The sequence below is a fragment of the Urocampus carinirostris genome, chromosome 20, assembly GCF_059441175.1.
Source record: "Urocampus carinirostris isolate Australia breed hairy pipefish chromosome 20, RoL_Ucar_1.0, whole genome shotgun sequence".
Lineage (NCBI taxonomy): Eukaryota > Metazoa > Chordata > Actinopteri > Syngnathiformes > Syngnathidae > Urocampus > Urocampus carinirostris.
Window position 1 is genome coordinate 6,301,987 of NC_142368.1, and position 17,512 is coordinate 6,319,498.

The window sequence follows — 17,512 nt, forward strand, 5'->3', positions numbered from 1 at the left end:
CAGCGTCAGGGATACGGTGCTAGCTGGACGCCGGAAGTGGATCTTCCGGATCGAGGACGGAAAAAACAGGTCGATAGCCGGGACGGGAGAGCAAAACGTGGACGGGGGTCTAAAAACAGGTCGTAGCTGGAGACAAACGGGGAATTCGGGAACAGACGGGTGGAAAACGGGTGCAAAAAGCGGGACCGACGGGAGTCAAAGTCAAAGTGCTTGCCTTGTAGTAACAGTGGTTCGCAGACGGACTGACCACAGGCGAGTGAAAGGACTGAGCTTAAAAAAGGAAGGGGAACGAATCAGGTAGCCAGCAGCAGCTGGTGCCAAACCAGCGGGCACAGGTGATCCAAATCAGTCATCATGACAGCAAACCATCGTTATATCGGTTTTCACCACTAGAATACTGCAATCCCTCGCACTTAGAGTTGAAACATATTTCTAAATCCATTATCCTTGAACGTATATTGCCGCAAGAGGAGGAGGGCAGAGTGTATTTTTGTCAGGACTGGCAGCTCTTTTTTTGCTATTATTCCATTCGTTAGCCTAAAATAAATTGCACTCGAACAGCCGCAATCCATTATCCACAATCGCTGGTCACTGGCAAAGCGCACTTCTGTTAGGCCTGGTTGTTCTTTTTTGGCCATTATTTCCAGCTAAAAGGAACTCGTGCATGCAAGGACCAGCAGTGTCTTGCCCAAAAAGACTTTGACATTTAACTTAGAGGAGCCAGGAATTAAACCTGTGTGTCACGGATGCCATGGCGCCCAATTGGCCCTGCCCGTGTGGCGCCAGCTGCGGCTCGTTGTCAGATTGTCTTCCCTTCTATTTAAGCTCAGTGCTCTCACTCACCCTTTGTCAGTACGTCAACGAACCTCTGCCCCGCAAGATGTGGGTTTTGACTCGGTTCGTCTTTCCTGTTGGTATTTCCAGTCTGGTATTGTTTCCGTTTGTTTTGTCCTATTTAATATCGGTTTCCAGTTTCGTTCTCGTCTAGTTTGTCCTGTTTAATTTCGATATCCCGTTTTGATATCAATCCTGTCTGTCCTGTCCTGTCCGGTATCGACCCCATCTGTCCGATATCTACTCGGGCAATTGGTATCGATCTCGTCGGCCTCTGGCTTCCTGTCTTTCCACGCCAGACTGCTGCCTAACGTGCATGACTGCCCCATTTCCCGTAAAATAAAAGGATTGTGTGAGAAATGTCACGCATTTGGGTTCTCCTCCTGTTTCGGTTCATGACACTGTGACCTCTTTGATCCCAAGACAACTCTTCTACCTCCTGAGCTACTGACGCTCATAATTGGGGCAATAATCGAGGGATTGTGGTGTTACAGTATATTTTACCTGCAATGCTAATTGCCAACTAAACTTTTAGCAATTGTGACCTACCGAGCCACCAATTTGAGCAGTTCAGGCGGCGTCAGCTTTTAACCATCAAGCGCTTCCACCTTTGGTGGCCACCTCCTGACGTCTTTAAATATCAAACCTTTTTGAGTGAGACCCGTTAGCTCAACAGCCATGCTCTTTTTATTCCACTTCTTGGATTTTTGACGTTTTTCTTTTTTTGTGTGTGCAAGGAAGCGAAACTGCGCGAGCTACTGGACGTTAGCACACTGGCGGGGAAGATGGAAAACAGGATGCTGACGGTGGTGAGCGGAACGGATATGGTCAACGTCACCTACTTGAACTTTATGGCCTTCCAGGAGGAGATCGCCAAGGTAGATTGTGACTTTGATGCACAAATGTGATCACAGCTACATTGATTCAATTGATGACATTTTTCACGGCTTCAAATTGAATTTGTTTTTATATACGAGCCCTTTAAAAGATTGATCATTTTCTTATCTTTTTTTGCTCAAGTTAAAGGTACATTGTGTCATATTTGACCAGTAGATTGCACTGTATTGTCTAATGCAACCAAAAAACAATGGCAAATGAGCTCAGCGTAGTAGCAAGATACCAGACAAACATGGCGGCGACAACTAGGTATGGATTCCACGATGTTAAATAAATATAACTTTCTTGACCTACAGATATTTATACAGATGAACATTGGTGTAATAGTTCATGTATTCTTGCCCATTATTCAAATCAATGTTTTTGAACTGAATGAAGGGTTTATTTTGTACCACTAGGAGGCACTAAATATTACACACTGTCCATTTAAGTAAGTAATTACCAAAATAATAGAAATAATAATAATAATTTAGAAAAATATCTGGCATCTTCACATGTTAACGATTTTTCCAATTTATCATTTAAACTATGAATTTATTTCATTTATAAAAATATATTTTGAGTTTCTCAAATTTAAGTGAGGGGAAAAAAAGTATGATATTCTTTAAAAGACTGTACATATACCCTTCAAAAATGTTCGCTCATTTTATATGTATTTTTGCTCAAGTTAGGAAATTATTTTACCATATTGGGATAAATAATTATGCTGATTTAAATAGTAATCTGATATCTTGCAAATCCATTTTTTAATCTTATAATATTATTTTTCTAATTTATCTTTTGAATGGCTATTTATTCTATTTATGTTTTTAAATAAAAACATAAATTCGTTTTTTTTTGTATGTATTTGTATTTTTAACATGATTTAAAATGAGAAAAATAATATTCAAAATGTGTCAAGACCAGAACGGAAACAGGACAATTGCAATACGTTTCTCACAAGTTTGATTAAAGGAAAGAGGAATGGCTGCACCCTAGGCGAGGGGTTGCAAGTCGCTCTCGTACTTGGATTGTGATCTGAACACGGAAGTGGATCTTCCGTAGACGTAGACGGAAAAACTGGTGGATAGCCGGGACAGGAGAGCAACAACGTGGTCGGGGTCAGAAGCGGGTCGTAAGCCGGGACGGGAGAGCAGACGTGGGCGGGATCAAAAACGGGTCGTAAGTCAGGACAGGAGAGCAGACGTGGTCAGGATCAAAACTGGTCGTAGCCGAAGACAGTTGGGAGCAAAAACGGGACAGGTGGGAGTCAGCGTCGAAAAAGGTTTGCCAAGTAAACACTGAGGTTTGCAGACGGACTGACAACAGGGGATTGACAGGACAGGGTTCAAATAGTGACAGGGAGCCAATCAGAACAATCAGATGAGCGGGCACATGTGCTTCACATTAGTAATCATGACAAAATGAGCAAAATGTGTGTTGATTTTCTTTTTTTAGTTTGAAAAAATAGGCTATAAGAAATACTTTTTCATCAGTATTATTTTGCCCAATATTGGAGTAAAATTATTAAAATGAGCAATGTATGCCTTATCACTGTATCTTTAAGCATATTTTTTTCATCTTATGTTTTATTTAGTAAAATAATTTAAAAGGGTGACATCATGTTAACCTTTTATGTTTTACAGGCATATGTACTCCATCTTTTGTATTATTTCTTATTTTATATTAAAAAAGCTATAAAAATAATTTCTCATTAGAAGTATTGTTTTTACTAATTTTGGAATAAAACAATTCAAACCAGCCGGGTATTACCTTCTTTTATTTATTTATTTTTTACCTGAAGAAAAATAATTTTAAAATATAGTGTGTATTGAAAAAAAAGATAAAATAAACCTTGAAGTGTGGCAAAAAAGCAATAGTTTCTTTGTTTTTTTAATGTTTTATTCATTCGTTTCGAAACTCATCAAAACGGAACCTCAACCTCAAATATTTCTTATTTATTTTGTCACCAAAGTGCCTACATTTATGTTGATTGTCACGGTTGCCATGGCGCTCAGTTGGCCCCGCCCACGTGGCGCCAGCTGCTGCCCATTAACAGATTGGCTTTCCGTCTTTTTAAGATCAGTGCTCTCATTCTTCCTTTGTCAGTCCGTCAACGAATCTTTGCCCCGCAAGACGTGGGTTCTGACTCGGGCCTGTTTTCTTGTTGGTCTTTTCAGTCCGGTATTGTTCCAGTTCATTTTTGTCCTGCTTAATATCGATTTCCAGTTTCGTTCCCGTCTTTATTTGTCCTGTTTATTATTATCTCCAGTTTTCGTTCCCGTCTTGTTTGTCCTGTTTATTTTCGATTATCCTGTTTCATTATCAATCCTGTCTGTCCGTCCTGTCCGGTATCGACCTCATCTGCCCGATATCTTTTCGGGTAATTGGTGTCGATCTCGTCGGTCTCTGGCTTCCTGTCTTTCCACGCCAGACAGCTGCCTTACGTGCATGACTCCCCATTTCCCGTAAAATAAAAGGCTTGTGCGAGAAAGTCACGCGTTTGGGTCCTGAAAGTTGGTAACCAAAACGGGTACTATTCTATTTAAAAAAAAAAAAATGAAAAAAAATCTCAAATGAAACCGCTAAAATAAGTACTTTGTCCAATCACGGTACATGTTGTACAGGACACCAATCTTCCCGTTATTAAATTAGCCGATGCTAAACAAGTACACCCTCGGCGCGGCTTGTCCACTCACCCGACGGGTCGCCATGGCAACAGCGACTGTCATCCTCCACCGCATCGTCGCCGTTAAAACAATCCGACCTTCAAACGACATCACTCAAAGATCCTTTGTGTCTTTTATCCACTGTGTAACAATTTTTTTTTTTACATAACAATGCAAATAACTCTTATTATTTACTCTCTTTCCCGTAGGAATGGGCAGAAGAGCTTTTCAGTCTGGCTTCCAACCTGCTGGTGCAAAACATGTCCAGGGAGGCATGCCTGGAAAAAGCGTAGGCAACATATATTTATACTCACTCACAAGCACTGACAAACACGTCGCCATAAATGAATGAATGAATGAAAACTTTATTCGAACATCAAAATAAAAACAGAAGAAAAACAAAAACTCAACAACAAAATAACGTTACATGATATACCGTATTTTCCGCACTATAAGGCGCACCGGGTTATAGGGCGCACCCCGAAAAAATAGTTTTTGGTCCTATTTTTGACATACATAAGACGCACCGGATTATAAGGCGCTACAATGGGAACGTGGACAAAACAGTCAGATAGTTCAGTCCAACTTATTACCCCCTTAACATTCCGAAAGCTTGCAAAGACGCAAATACGTGTCGAGAACACGTGGGGATGCGGTGTCCGTAAGATGTCACTCAAATGCATCGTTCCATCATTCGGAAGGTTAAAGTCTTGGGATTCAAGAAATGATAACCATTCCTTAGTATCTATTTTCTTTTTCGCTCGCAACTTTACTGTGCATATGACAATAAACACTTGGAATTGAGTTTAATTTAAAAATAGACACTCCATTCCATCCATTATCTGCACCGCTTATCACAGAAACATCGAGTTCAGTCTGAAACAAGATACAGGGACAATATAAAACCCGGAATAGCTCACCGAAGTCGTTGTGTTCATAATAATGTGCAGGCAATGTCCTCTTATATCCGTGAGGGTAGTAAATCCAGGAGGATACAATATTTACAAATACAGAATAGAAAAAATGCTTTCTCTATGCCGTCAGGCACATGCTATACGCATTCATCTTTTTCGGCCAATTGCAGGCTTTGTTTCGCCGTTTAAGCCAATGGCAGCCTGTAAATGATAAAAAGGATCCGCCCCTTCACCTCCGAATAACTTTAGCCAATAGTGATCGATTCAACTGATGATTGACACATCTTTTTCGGCCAATTGCAGGCTTTGTTTGCCGTTTAAGCCAATGGCAGCCTGTAAATGATAAAAAGAATCCGCCTCTTGACCTCCGAATAACTTTAGCCAATAGTGATCGATTCAAATGATGATTGACACATTGGTTAGCCAATGAAACGCCGGTAAATAAATCCCAGCATTCACCGCGTTCGGGGGAAAATCTAGTCGGCGGCTGCAAGTTAGTTGGAAAACTTTGCAACTTTAAAATGGATCCATAAATAAGGCGCACTGTATTATAAGGCGCATGGTCAGCTTTTGAAAAAAATAAAGGCTTTTAGGTGCGCCTTATAGTGCGGAAAATACGGTATTCGAAAAGGGGGAGTAAGAAGCAAATGCTTATATTCCTTACCCCTTCATCTTTCCCACCAAATACACCAATGATATACATTTTACCTGTGAAAAGTGATGGGTCCCGGGGACTCGCATGCTCAAAAATCTATGGGTCCCAACAGAGATCTATGGGTCCCCAAAATTTAGTGTGTTCGAGGTTGAAATCGTAAGTTGGCGACAAATATGTAATATAAATCTATATATTCATTCCGGTTTAATCATCACAGTTTATTGGTGATACAAATCAGTTATCTCTTCAAGATTTTTCAGTTCACAACAATATTGTACATTATACTAAAACATATTGCTGAAATATCAGTCTACATATTCATGCAGTTTTAATCACTTCAGATTTTTCAGTTCATATATTCTTCGTGGTTTGCTGTCCCGCCACAGTTGTAATGCCTTCTCAAGGTCCAATTGCAGCAACGGAATTTTCATAGCTAATTTGTGGTTTTCATTGTCGTTGTGCCAATCCGATGTGCTTTTCTGAAAGTTCGTATTGCGAAATGATTTATGCAATCCAGTTTTTTTGTCACGCTGGGTGCACGCATCACAGATCATGGAGCCTCCATTATCATCCTCCTCATAGCGTAACCAGGAATATAATTTGAGTCCATTTTGGCAGAAAAGTCCTTTTCTTGCTAGGAGTATTCTTTTGTTTATCTTTCGTCGAATCGTTCGCTTCAAAACACGTGTTTTCCTTGCCTTCGCGATCTTCTGAAGAATTTCTCCACCGTTTTTTCGTGCCGGAATTATTGCCGTTGTTATCACTTTCTGCATTATGTTTCGACTTATTACCGACACTGGAGAAATTACCAATTTTTTGTTGATTTGCACCTCATACCAACTGTTTTTACGGAGGCATACTTCTCTTTCACTCGACAACCATCAAAACGATGACGTCATCTCGAAACAACGAGATCTCGTTTGCCGAGATCAACGCGAGACCAAAACAACAATGGCGGATCTGCCTGACGAAAAGTTTGGAGTGCGGTAAATCTTTGTTAAAAAAAGAAAAAGTAATCGGGTAATAATGACAATTTGGTGTCAAAAAAGTTGGACTGCAGGAATAAAATATTAGTATGATCTCGATATCCTACCCTGTGTATGGTTCTAATTGCGCGTTTTTGGATGATAGACAGGGGCTGTAGTGAACTTTTGTAATTATTGCCCCGGACTTCTAAACATATACCGTAAATTCCGGACTATAGAGCGCACCTGATTATAACCCGCAACCCACCACATTTCGGGAGGAAAATTAATTTTGTACATACACAAGCCGCACCTGTATATTAGCCGCATGCGCCCTCATTGAAAAAACGCAACACAAACACAAAATTAACCCATACCCGACACAGTCCAAAAATCACAGCCGGCAAAATGAACGAAAAATGATACCTGTACTTAAGGTTTGATGCAGACCTGCAGAGTCTGGGTGCCCGTTGAAAGTAATCCAAGGAAAAAAAGTGTATATTTCCAAAGGTAAGGGTGGGAAAAATATATATCCACTATTGTCGGCCGCGTCCACAAACACGTCTCACTTTTACTCAACTTCCCGTCAGCCCGCGTTTGCCCTGCCCCTTCTTTCTCATTTGCTCGTGCAAAACATATCAAAATAAGTTTCTAAAATAAATACATTACAAAAATATATAGTTGAAAATACATATTATACATGGTGACACATATTTACAAAGAAAGACGATACACCGAGAGAGTTTTCAAAGCTTTAATAATATAACTTTGGTGTCTGACAGGGCAGTTACTGGTAGCAACACGCTAGCAACACGCTCGCAACACAGTAAACGGGTCTTTCAAAAAAACATACCGTACTTGTAAAAATCACGGTAAACCGTCTTCATCATCCTTAAAACTGAAGCCATCAAAGTCGTCTTCCTCAGTGTCGGAAAGAAACAGTGTAATATAGACGTCGTCCCACGCTCCAGCAGCCGGACTCGCACTCTCATTGTCGCTGGAACTTTCATGCACTCCTGATTCTGTGCCCTCCTCTCCGGCACGCAGCAGACCGGCTTTTCGGAACCCCTTTGGTGATGGTGGATTTTTTGATGCTGCCCCACGCTGTCAGGATCCCCTGGCAGACTTGCTAAATAGTTGCCTTTCGCATGCGGACAGTTTTAGTGAAGTTGCAGTCTTCCTCTGCGCATATATTCCACCGGCCTAAATCTTACCTTTTGTACTCGAGCGCCGCTGGCGGCCGTTACATAAATTGGCCGCATCACTGAATAAGCCGCAGGGTTGAATGTTTGGGAAAAAAGTAGCAGCTTATAGTCCGGAATTTACGGTATATGAAGATAAATCACCCACCTCCGCTATCGTGGAGCCACCCCGCCGATGACTTATAAAGCCACGTTCGATCCCTCTCTGTGACCCGTGTATGAATCAGCGAACATCGTGCAGCTATTTGTTGTTTATCAGTCATCGGCTCTAAATCACCCCCCCGCTCCCCTCTTCTCCCCAGCCCGCAAATTGACTTATGAGACAATAAAAACGGCTATCGACCCAGCGAGCACCGGTCGGGTTTCTGTCGGTTCGAGTGTTGCCAAAGCGTAAATCGGGGCATGCTAATTATTTGCATGTTTCGCCCTACTCGTAAAGAGTGTTTCATGAGCTATTAATGGTTTTGTCCCTTTGCGTTTGCAAATCTTTTTTGGGGATATTTGAAACAGCAGACGCCGCCCTACTTTTGAACGAGATCCGGAATATCGTTTGTAAGTTGAATTTGTTCCTAAGTTGCTTCAGTGCTATATTTTGTATGTTTAAGGTTTATATAAGTATGTTTAAGGCTTGCGTGGTTTTGTACTAAAAAAATCAACATTTCATAAAATAATATGCTCTCTAAAGGAAAAAAAAAGTTGAGTTTAACTTACTTTTGGAAGATGTGCTCTGCACTACAATAATACGACTAAAAAATATATAATAATACGATAGGAATACTATACAAATACTACACTACTACATTGATACTACAATAAAAAATATACTAGCTAAACATTACAAAAATACAACTACAGTAACATTACAAAATACTGCTATGGAAGTACAACAAAAACATTACTTCGGAAATACTTCAACAGAAATAATACAAAAATAACACTACAGTACTACCAAAATACAAAAATTACTGCTACAGAAATATTATGACAGAAATACTACAAAATACACTTATAGTAATACTACATGTATATACTACAAAAATGGGACAATGAAATACTGCAAAAATACTACTGCAGAAATATTACTATGGAGATAGTACAAAAATACTAATACAAAAACATTAAGACAGATATACTACAAAAATACTTCTATGGAAATATTACAAAAAAATACTACTAAAAGACTACAAAAAACTACAATAATATTACTAAAATACTTATAACATATTTTGATTCAATACTAGACAAAAAATACATTAAAAAATCTTAGGGGGAGACAATCTGTATTTATTTTACATGGTGGAATCCCAAAAGATAGGTTACCACCTTGTTTGTCATGAATCATGCTGCTGTGCTGTGCTCCGTGGCCCCTGTTTTCATTCGCATTGGACAACAGTGCCCTCTAGTGGGCAAATATTACACACTGAGGCTTTGACCAAAATGAAAATACATTTTTTAAACAGCTAGACCTTCTGAACCTAAAACCCTAAACTTAAAATCATCCGTTTTACGTTATAATATAACCTAAGCGAATGATTCTAATGCAGGGTTGGCAAACTCATTTTAGTCCTCCTCCGTGATAAAAAGTGGCTGAAAAGAAGCGATCCAACCATTTTCTCGACCGCATCGAGCTTCCTTATTCCACTTTCGTTTCTAAAGAAACCGCCCGCCTCTTCTTTACACTTTACACCAACCATAAAGAATGAATGCACGAGATATTAAACAATAAAAATATTAATGTTCTTAGCGCGCTGGAGATACAGTATAGAATGTTTACACACGAACTAGGAAGAGGAAGCAGATTTCAGACATGGGGACTTGAGACTTAGTGACTTGGACTCGAGTCGACTCGAGTCGCTGTTTTTATGACTTGTGACTTGACTTGGACTTGGCAATCTAAGACTCGGGACTTGACTTGTGACTTGACTTGCCCAAGAAAAAAATACTTGGGACTTACTTGGGACTTGAAGGTGAAGACTTGAGACTTACTTGAGACTTGCACATGTGTGACTTGGTCCCATGTCTGGCAGATTTCTTCTTCTGGGTGGACGCTGGGTGACCTCTCGCAGCGCCACACGCAGGTAGAGGTGGAAAGAAGCATCAACATCCCGAAAAAATGATTGTAACTACCGCTTTTCATCGTTTGAATGGTCGTTAGTAGGGGAGCGTCCCTACTCTCATTTCAGACCGATACCATTTGCTGATACCTTTAGTCAAGTCAAGTCTTGTTTATTTATATAGCCTATAATCACAGGGTGGGCTGCACAGACCACAGATTATTACAGACTACAGACTGTTATTACACAATTACTATTGAAAAAAAACCTTCGAATTTAGTAGAAAATTATTAATGTTAAAGGTGGGGTACGTCATTTGAAAACCATGACTTTAAACTTGAAGATAGCAGCAGATAACCACATGTTTTGCCTTTATTTCTAAGTCACGCTCGTTTTTGGATACTGTGACACTTTGTTCATTGCGATAATAGGGACCAGAATCTCTGCGATGTGAGAAAATCCGCAAAAATATATTCCTCCATTTTTAACATGCGCTTTGTTAGCTACCTTCACTGGTATTGTTGACCGGGGATACTGGATCACAGCCGCAAGGGTGCTGTTAATTTTAGCTGGGAACAACGGAATGAAAGAGACACCACGCATGACATGAATCTGCTCTCTTGGCCTCTGCTCTTAGCAGTAGTCGACCTGGGATAATGGATCATGGCCGCACGGCTTATGTTAATTTTAGGCGAAAACAACAGAAAAATAGAGCCGCCACACATGCCACAGATTTTCTTTCTCAGCCCCCGCTCTTAGGAGCCCAAACTGAAAAAAGTGTGCGCTGCTGGCAATATGCTATCGTAGATAATGGATTGCGGCTCATGAGTGCAGTTCCCTTTTTGTTAGACAACACGACGAAAAAGAGACGCCAGTCCCGATTAAAACGTGATCTGCCCGTGTTGTAACTGTAAGTCAGCGGCCTTGGAGCTGACGCTGGCCTGTTGTGTACAGACATCTGGCAGGATGTTATGAAACAATGTTGATACAAGAAATCATAAGTTGCTGACTAAGCGAGTCGAGTCCAAGAAAAACTTCACATGATCTTGTTGAACACAGTATAAATGCCAACGTCTCTCGGACAGACTTCGAACAAGGCTTGAACGTGGATTAATGAATGGATGCAATAAACTGCGTTCCCTCTCTGCCATAATTCGTCTCTGCGTATATTTTGGGGCGATGCCCAACGATGTCCTCTCCAAAATAAGTGGCGCCCAACGTGGCAATATGTAATCTGAGACAATAGGTCGTGGCTCATGAAGGAAGTTCCCTTTTTGGTGGACAGCACGACAAAAAGGGACACCAATCCTGACTAAATCTTGTCTGCCGTCCTCTGCTTGCAGCAATATGCGATCAGAAATAATGGATCATAGCTGCACGAGTGCAATTCACTGTCACGTTTTTAGACAATACCTGGTGTTGGTCCTTATCCAGTTCTTTATGTTTTTCACATAAAATATTTAAGTTTGTCACGTTTTTATGATTGGACACCTGAAATGGAGATTGCATAGAATGACAGTTTGTTATTTTGTCTATTATACAGCACTGCTGTTCATTGTTTAGACTATTTTGTACATTCCTGGGCTAATCATGTTGGTGTGTTTTGATTGCGATACCCTTCAGGATGGATCTACTTTTGTAATCTGATTTATTAAAAATAAAAGGTTCAGGGTGGTTTGATATTCTTGTCGAAGGTTTCCTCTCCCCCTGTTCTCCTTGCAAGTTAAAAATGCATTGATGTCTTCCCTCCTTATTTGGAGTGTTTACTAACGTATCTTACCCTACATTCTTATGACATTGTAGCCTAAAAGTATTCATCTATGAGTCATATTTCCAGCTCTGTATTTGACATATGTTGGAATTAATCTCAAAATATACCGTTTACCAAATTGTTCGAATTAGTTATCTGACTCAATTTACCAAACACAACCTACATTCACCCAACAATTTATGCACGCTCGTTTCTTGAGGGAAAAGATGAACAGGAAAGCGACATTTCCACACGGGGGCAGATTTTATTTCATTAACAATTTAACTAAGTGTACTCAATCGAAAGCGGCTGAATTAGTGACATTGGAGTCTGTGTGAAGCCTTCTTCTGAAGTCCTTTAGCTTTCTTCTATCGGCCATCTTCTCCCGCATAATAGCGTGCCGACTCCTCCCATGGGCGTGGCAAGGAAGCCCCCTCTGGGCATCACCATCTCGTCGAAGAGCGTCCCGATGTCTGGAATACTCAAAACAACACTGAGCGTTTTTACGTCATCAGGGCCTTTCTGCGTCTGGATGTGCTGATTATCTTATCAGCTTTACGTCCCGTTCCCGCCGTTCCTGTAAACAACATTTTCTACCAGGGTGCCCTGACCTCGCACCACAGCCCAGCCAGTGAATATATTTTGCATTAAATGTAATTTGTATTCGATCGTATAAAATCCTTTATAGTCAAATGTATAAAATCCCTTACATATAATCCAAAAAGAGATAAAAGGCTCGCTTTAAATCGGCGTGCGAATGTGTGTGCATGAGATCCATAAGCGGCAGACTGTCGTGGATATTAATTATTAGCCAGCAGCTACTTTAGAGCCTCCGTCTATTTATAGCTTCGTCTCGACGCGCTAAAATGCCGCATATGTCCTCTTTATCGTTGCAATTTTTTTGTTCTTGTGCACAGATACACGCGACTGAAGCTGCAACTGAACCCCGAAGGTCGAATCCCTGTCAAGAAGTAAGGCGTCCCTCCGTGCTGCCTCTTTTTTTTTATTGGTGCTAACTCGGAAATATACGGCCGGCGTTTAAAAGTGCGCAGGGAGCTGAGCTTTATACACTTCTTAGGGAAATGAGGCACTTAATTCTGATCTTTAATTAAAAATTGGTGGGCTGGCTCGACACTTGGAGGTGGGAGGGATTTTAGGAGCTTCGCCATTGTCAGTGTTTTTGTTGTGCCCGCAGCATCTTCAGGGTGTTCTCGTCAGACCGCAAGCGAGTGGAGACAGCCTTGGAGAACTGCAACCTACCCTCCGGCAGAGTGAGATGCCTTCCTTCCTTTCTTGCTTGGTTCCTCCTTTCCTTACTTGCTTGGCTCCTTCCTTCTTTCCTTATTTGGCTCATTCCTTCCTTCCTTGCTTGGCTCCTTCCTACCTTCCTTCCTTCCTTGCTTGGCTCCTTTCTTCCTTCCTTCCTTCCTTTCTTCCTTGCTTGACTCCTTACTTCCTTCCTTCATTCTTTCCTTCATTCTTTCCTTCTTTCCTTCCTTCCTTCCTTGCTTGCCTCCTTCCTACCTTCCTTCCTTCCTTGCTTAGCTCCTTCATTCCTTCCTTCCTTCCTTGATTATTTCCTTCTTTCCTTCCTTCCTTCTTTGCTTGGCTCCTTCCTACCTTCGTTCCTTGCTTGGCTCTTTCCTTCCTTCCTTACTTGCTTCCTTGCTTGTCTCCTTTCTTCCTTCCCTTCTTCCTTCCAAATTTTCAATCCTTCCTCCTTCCTAAATTCTACCATTCAATCATTCCTTCCTTCCTTGATTCCTTTGTTCCATTTGACCTTAATTCCACTATTTGATCCTTCCTTGCTTCCTAAATTCCAACATCCGATCATTCTGTTTATGCCTTGATTGCTTGCTTCTTTGATTATTTTGTTTTTTTCTTCATTTGTTGGTTCCTTTCTTACCATTCCTACCTTACTTTCTTCCTTGCTTGGCTCCTTCCTTCCTTCCTTCCTTTTTTTCCTTGCTTGGCTCCTTCCTTCCTTCCTTCTTTCCTTCTTTCCTTCTTTCCTTCCTTCCTTACTTGTCTCCTTTCTTCCTTCCTTTCTTCCTTCTTTGCTTGGCTCCTTCCTTCCTTCCTTCTTTCTGTCCTATCTTACTTCCAACGATTGTTTGTTCCTTCTTTCCATCCTACCTTAATCCCATCATTCAACCCTTCCTTCCTTCTTTCCACCATTTGTTTGTTTTTTTCCGCCCAATCCTTCAAAATTTTCCATCCTTCCTCTTTCCTAAATTCCACCATTCCATCATTCCTTCCTTCCTTGATTCCTTCGTTCCATTTGACCTTAATTCCACTATTTGATCCTTCCTTGCTTCCTAAATTCCAACATCCTTCATCATTACGTTATGCCTTGATCGCTTCCTTCTTTGATTACTTCCTTCTTCGATTATTTTGTTTTTTTTCTTCATTTGTTGGTTCCTTTCTTACCTTATTCCACCATTCCTTCCTTCCTTCCTTCCTCCTGTCCGTCCTAACTTACTTCCAACGTTTGTTTGTTTATTCCTTCTTTGCATCCTACCCTAATCCCACCACTTTTCCTTCCTTCTTTCCACCATTTGTTTGTTCCGTCCAATCATTTTAACCTTTCAAGCCTTCCTTCCCTTCCTCCTTCCTAAATTCCACCATTCAATCATTCCTTCCTTCCACCTGACCTTTACTCCACCCTTCAATCAATCCTAACTCCCTTGATAATTCCTTCCTTCCTTCTTTCCATTGTTGGTTGGTTGGTTCCTTCATTCCACCCTACCTTAATCCCACCATTTGATCCTTCCATCCTTCCTTCCTAACATCCAATCATTCTGTTATCCCTTGAATGCTTCCTTTTTTAATCATTCCTTCTGCAATTCTTTGTTTTTTTTCCTTCGTCGGTTGGTTCCCTTCTTCCCTTAATCTTAAACCTTAGTTCCACCATTCAATCTTTCCTTCTTTCCTCCCTTTCTTTCTTTGTTCCTTCCTTCGTGTTATCCTCCCCCCTTCATCCCTCTTCCTTTGTTGTCCTTATATCTCCGACCCCACATGTCATGGGTTCGTCTGAGTCACCCTGGCTTGTCATGACACAAACGCACCCGAGGGAGCAGCACGGAAGCAAGCGCTTTTATTTTTACCCTCTTGGCATGTCACTGCAACCCCCGGCTACTGCCGTCACTGCCCCATCAAAAGTGTCCATTTCAATCTGATAGAGTATGCTTGTTTTGGATGGCATCAATCTTGAAAGTGTCATTGTTGAAGGATTTAGGATCAGATTCAGATATACTTTATTGTCATTCTTGTACACGTGTATACAGAACGAAATGTCGATACATCTGACCCGCATTCCTTGAATGTACAGATATAAATAAAATGTTGTATTGAGTTGGAGTATTGAAGTACTAATAATATACTAAATAATTATAGCTATGTATAGTATTATACAGTAGTGCAAAGAGTGCAAGAGGAGCAGCTAACCAGACGTGCAAAATGGGCAGTAAACAAGTCACTATACAATAACAATAACACTGTAGTACGATAGTGCAGAGGAGAACAGATGTGCAAAGGAGTGGCTAGGTATAAGAGAACTGCCAGTAGTGCAAAAAAAACAAAACAAACAGATGCACAGATTAGCAGCAGTGTAGACTTACTATGTGTGTGATTGACCATTTAACAGTCTAATGAGGGGGGACAAAGCTGTTGCAGAACCTGGTGGTCCTGCACCGCACACTGCAGTACCTCTTCCCAGAGGCTAGCAGAGTGAACAGTCCATGATGGGGGTGAGAGGGGTCCCTAATGATGTTCTTGGCTCGGGATAGGCAGCGCTTCTGGCCAATGTCCTGAATGGAGGGGAGAGAAGTCCCGATGATTTTCTCTGCTGTCCTCATCACACTACCCCAGTCAGAGGCACTGCAGCTTCCACACCACACATAGATACAGTCAAATATTTAGCTCACCAACCTCATTCATTATCCGGAAAACATACTTCTCACACAATGATTTCCCTGATAACTTACTTCTCTAGTGTAACAATGTGTTTTATACAGTACAGTAATCCATTGTTATTGCGAGCTCTGTTCTTTATGGCATCGCGTGTCAAATTCCATTATCCCCGATCCCCGGTAGAGCACATTTTTGTCGGGCCTTTTTTGCTGTTCCAACCACCCAAAACTGAATTGAACTAGTGAAGCCGCAGTCTTTTAACCCCATAATCCCAAAGGTGAGAACCACCAGGAAAAGTATGTGTGTGTCTTTGTGCGGAGTCTAGCTTTGGAACGGTTTGCAAGACGAGATCAAACGGTGCCCAACTATTCACTTGTTCAGGTTTAGATACAAAGGAACATTCATTGGCGGAATACAGAGATAAGGAGGTTCGGGTAAGAGTGGTGCAGGAGATTAGGAATAGTGTGTTGAGTTAACTTTGTGTTATTGTTGCTATTTTTATATCAAAACTGTTATTATTAATATCATTACAATTGTTTTGATATGATTGGTATATTTGGTGGGGAAGATGAAGGGGTAGGTAATATAAGCATTTTGCTTCTTACTACCCCTATTCGAACATCTCATCTCATCTCATCAGCCGTACCGCTTATCCTCATCAGGGTCGCGGGGGGGCTGGAGCCCATCCCAGCCATCTCCGGGCAGTGGGCAGGGGACACCCTGAACTGGTTGCCAGCCAATCGCAGGGCACACAGGGACAGACAACTCATTCGCTCATTCACACCTAGGGACAATTTGGACCGGCCAATTCACCTGAAATGCATGTTTTTGGAATGTGGGAGGAAACCGGAGTGCCCGGAGGAAACCCACGCAAGCACGGGGAGAACATACAAACTCCGCACAGGAAGTCTGGAGCTGGATTTGAACCCACAACAGGTTCCCATGACATGAACTGTGCCGCACAAGCGCTAACCACTGCGCCGCCGTGCTGCCCTATTCGAACATATTATGTAATATTATTTTGTTGTTGAGTTATTGTTTTTGTTCTGTTTTTATTTTGATGTTCGAATAAAGTTTTCATTCATTCATTCATTCATTCATTCATATTAACCCCAATCATATACCAGATCAGCAACTTATGTCGGGCTTGGTGGCTCGTTTTCGCCTTTAATGTATTTAAAGTATTATAAGGCCGAAATAAATTATCCCCAATCCCATATTGCTGCGAGCATGGGCTGGCCAAATGCACTTTTGTCAAAAGGCATTCCATTCCGGCCCAACTAAAATGAAATGCTCAGTTGTGGCTGCGATCCATTATCCCCGGGCGTCTTTTACTGAGGACAGGAGATGGCAAAGGGCATTTTGGGGGGACTTGGGACGCTGAAGCAAGCTATTGTGTCATGCAAATAACAAACTGATCTGGCTGCGATCCATTATCCTCAGTCGGCCATTGCCAAGAGCAAGGTCCGTGTAAACAAATTTGTGTCATGCGTGTCGGTTCTTTTTTCATTTTTTTTCATCCAAAATTAAAAGCACCCATGCGCTGTCACATCCAGAACAAAGGGTGGACCCGATCGCGCCACGTTTCTCACATGTTTATTGAGATAGAGAGAGGTAGGGCAGCGCCCGCGATTTGGTACTCGCTAAATGCAGGAAACAAGTCGCACTCGCAATCAGATCA

General features: G+C 41.4%; 1 protein-coding gene across 1 annotated transcript in view; it reads left to right on the forward strand.

Moving 5' to 3' along the window:
• plcb1l (phospholipase C beta 1-like) overlaps positions 1-17,512 on the forward strand; it is a 184,979-nt gene that overhangs the window by 88,837 nt on the left and 78,630 nt on the right. Inside the window, exons 4-7 of the mRNA XM_088324426.1 lie at positions 1,572-1,712; positions 4,589-4,668; positions 12,837-12,890; positions 13,115-13,190. Of these exons, the coding sequence (XP_088180552.1) occupies positions 1,572-1,712; positions 4,589-4,668; positions 12,837-12,890; positions 13,115-13,190 (351 nt within the window). The remainder of the gene's footprint in view (positions 1-1,571; positions 1,713-4,588; positions 4,669-12,836; positions 12,891-13,114; positions 13,191-17,512) is intronic.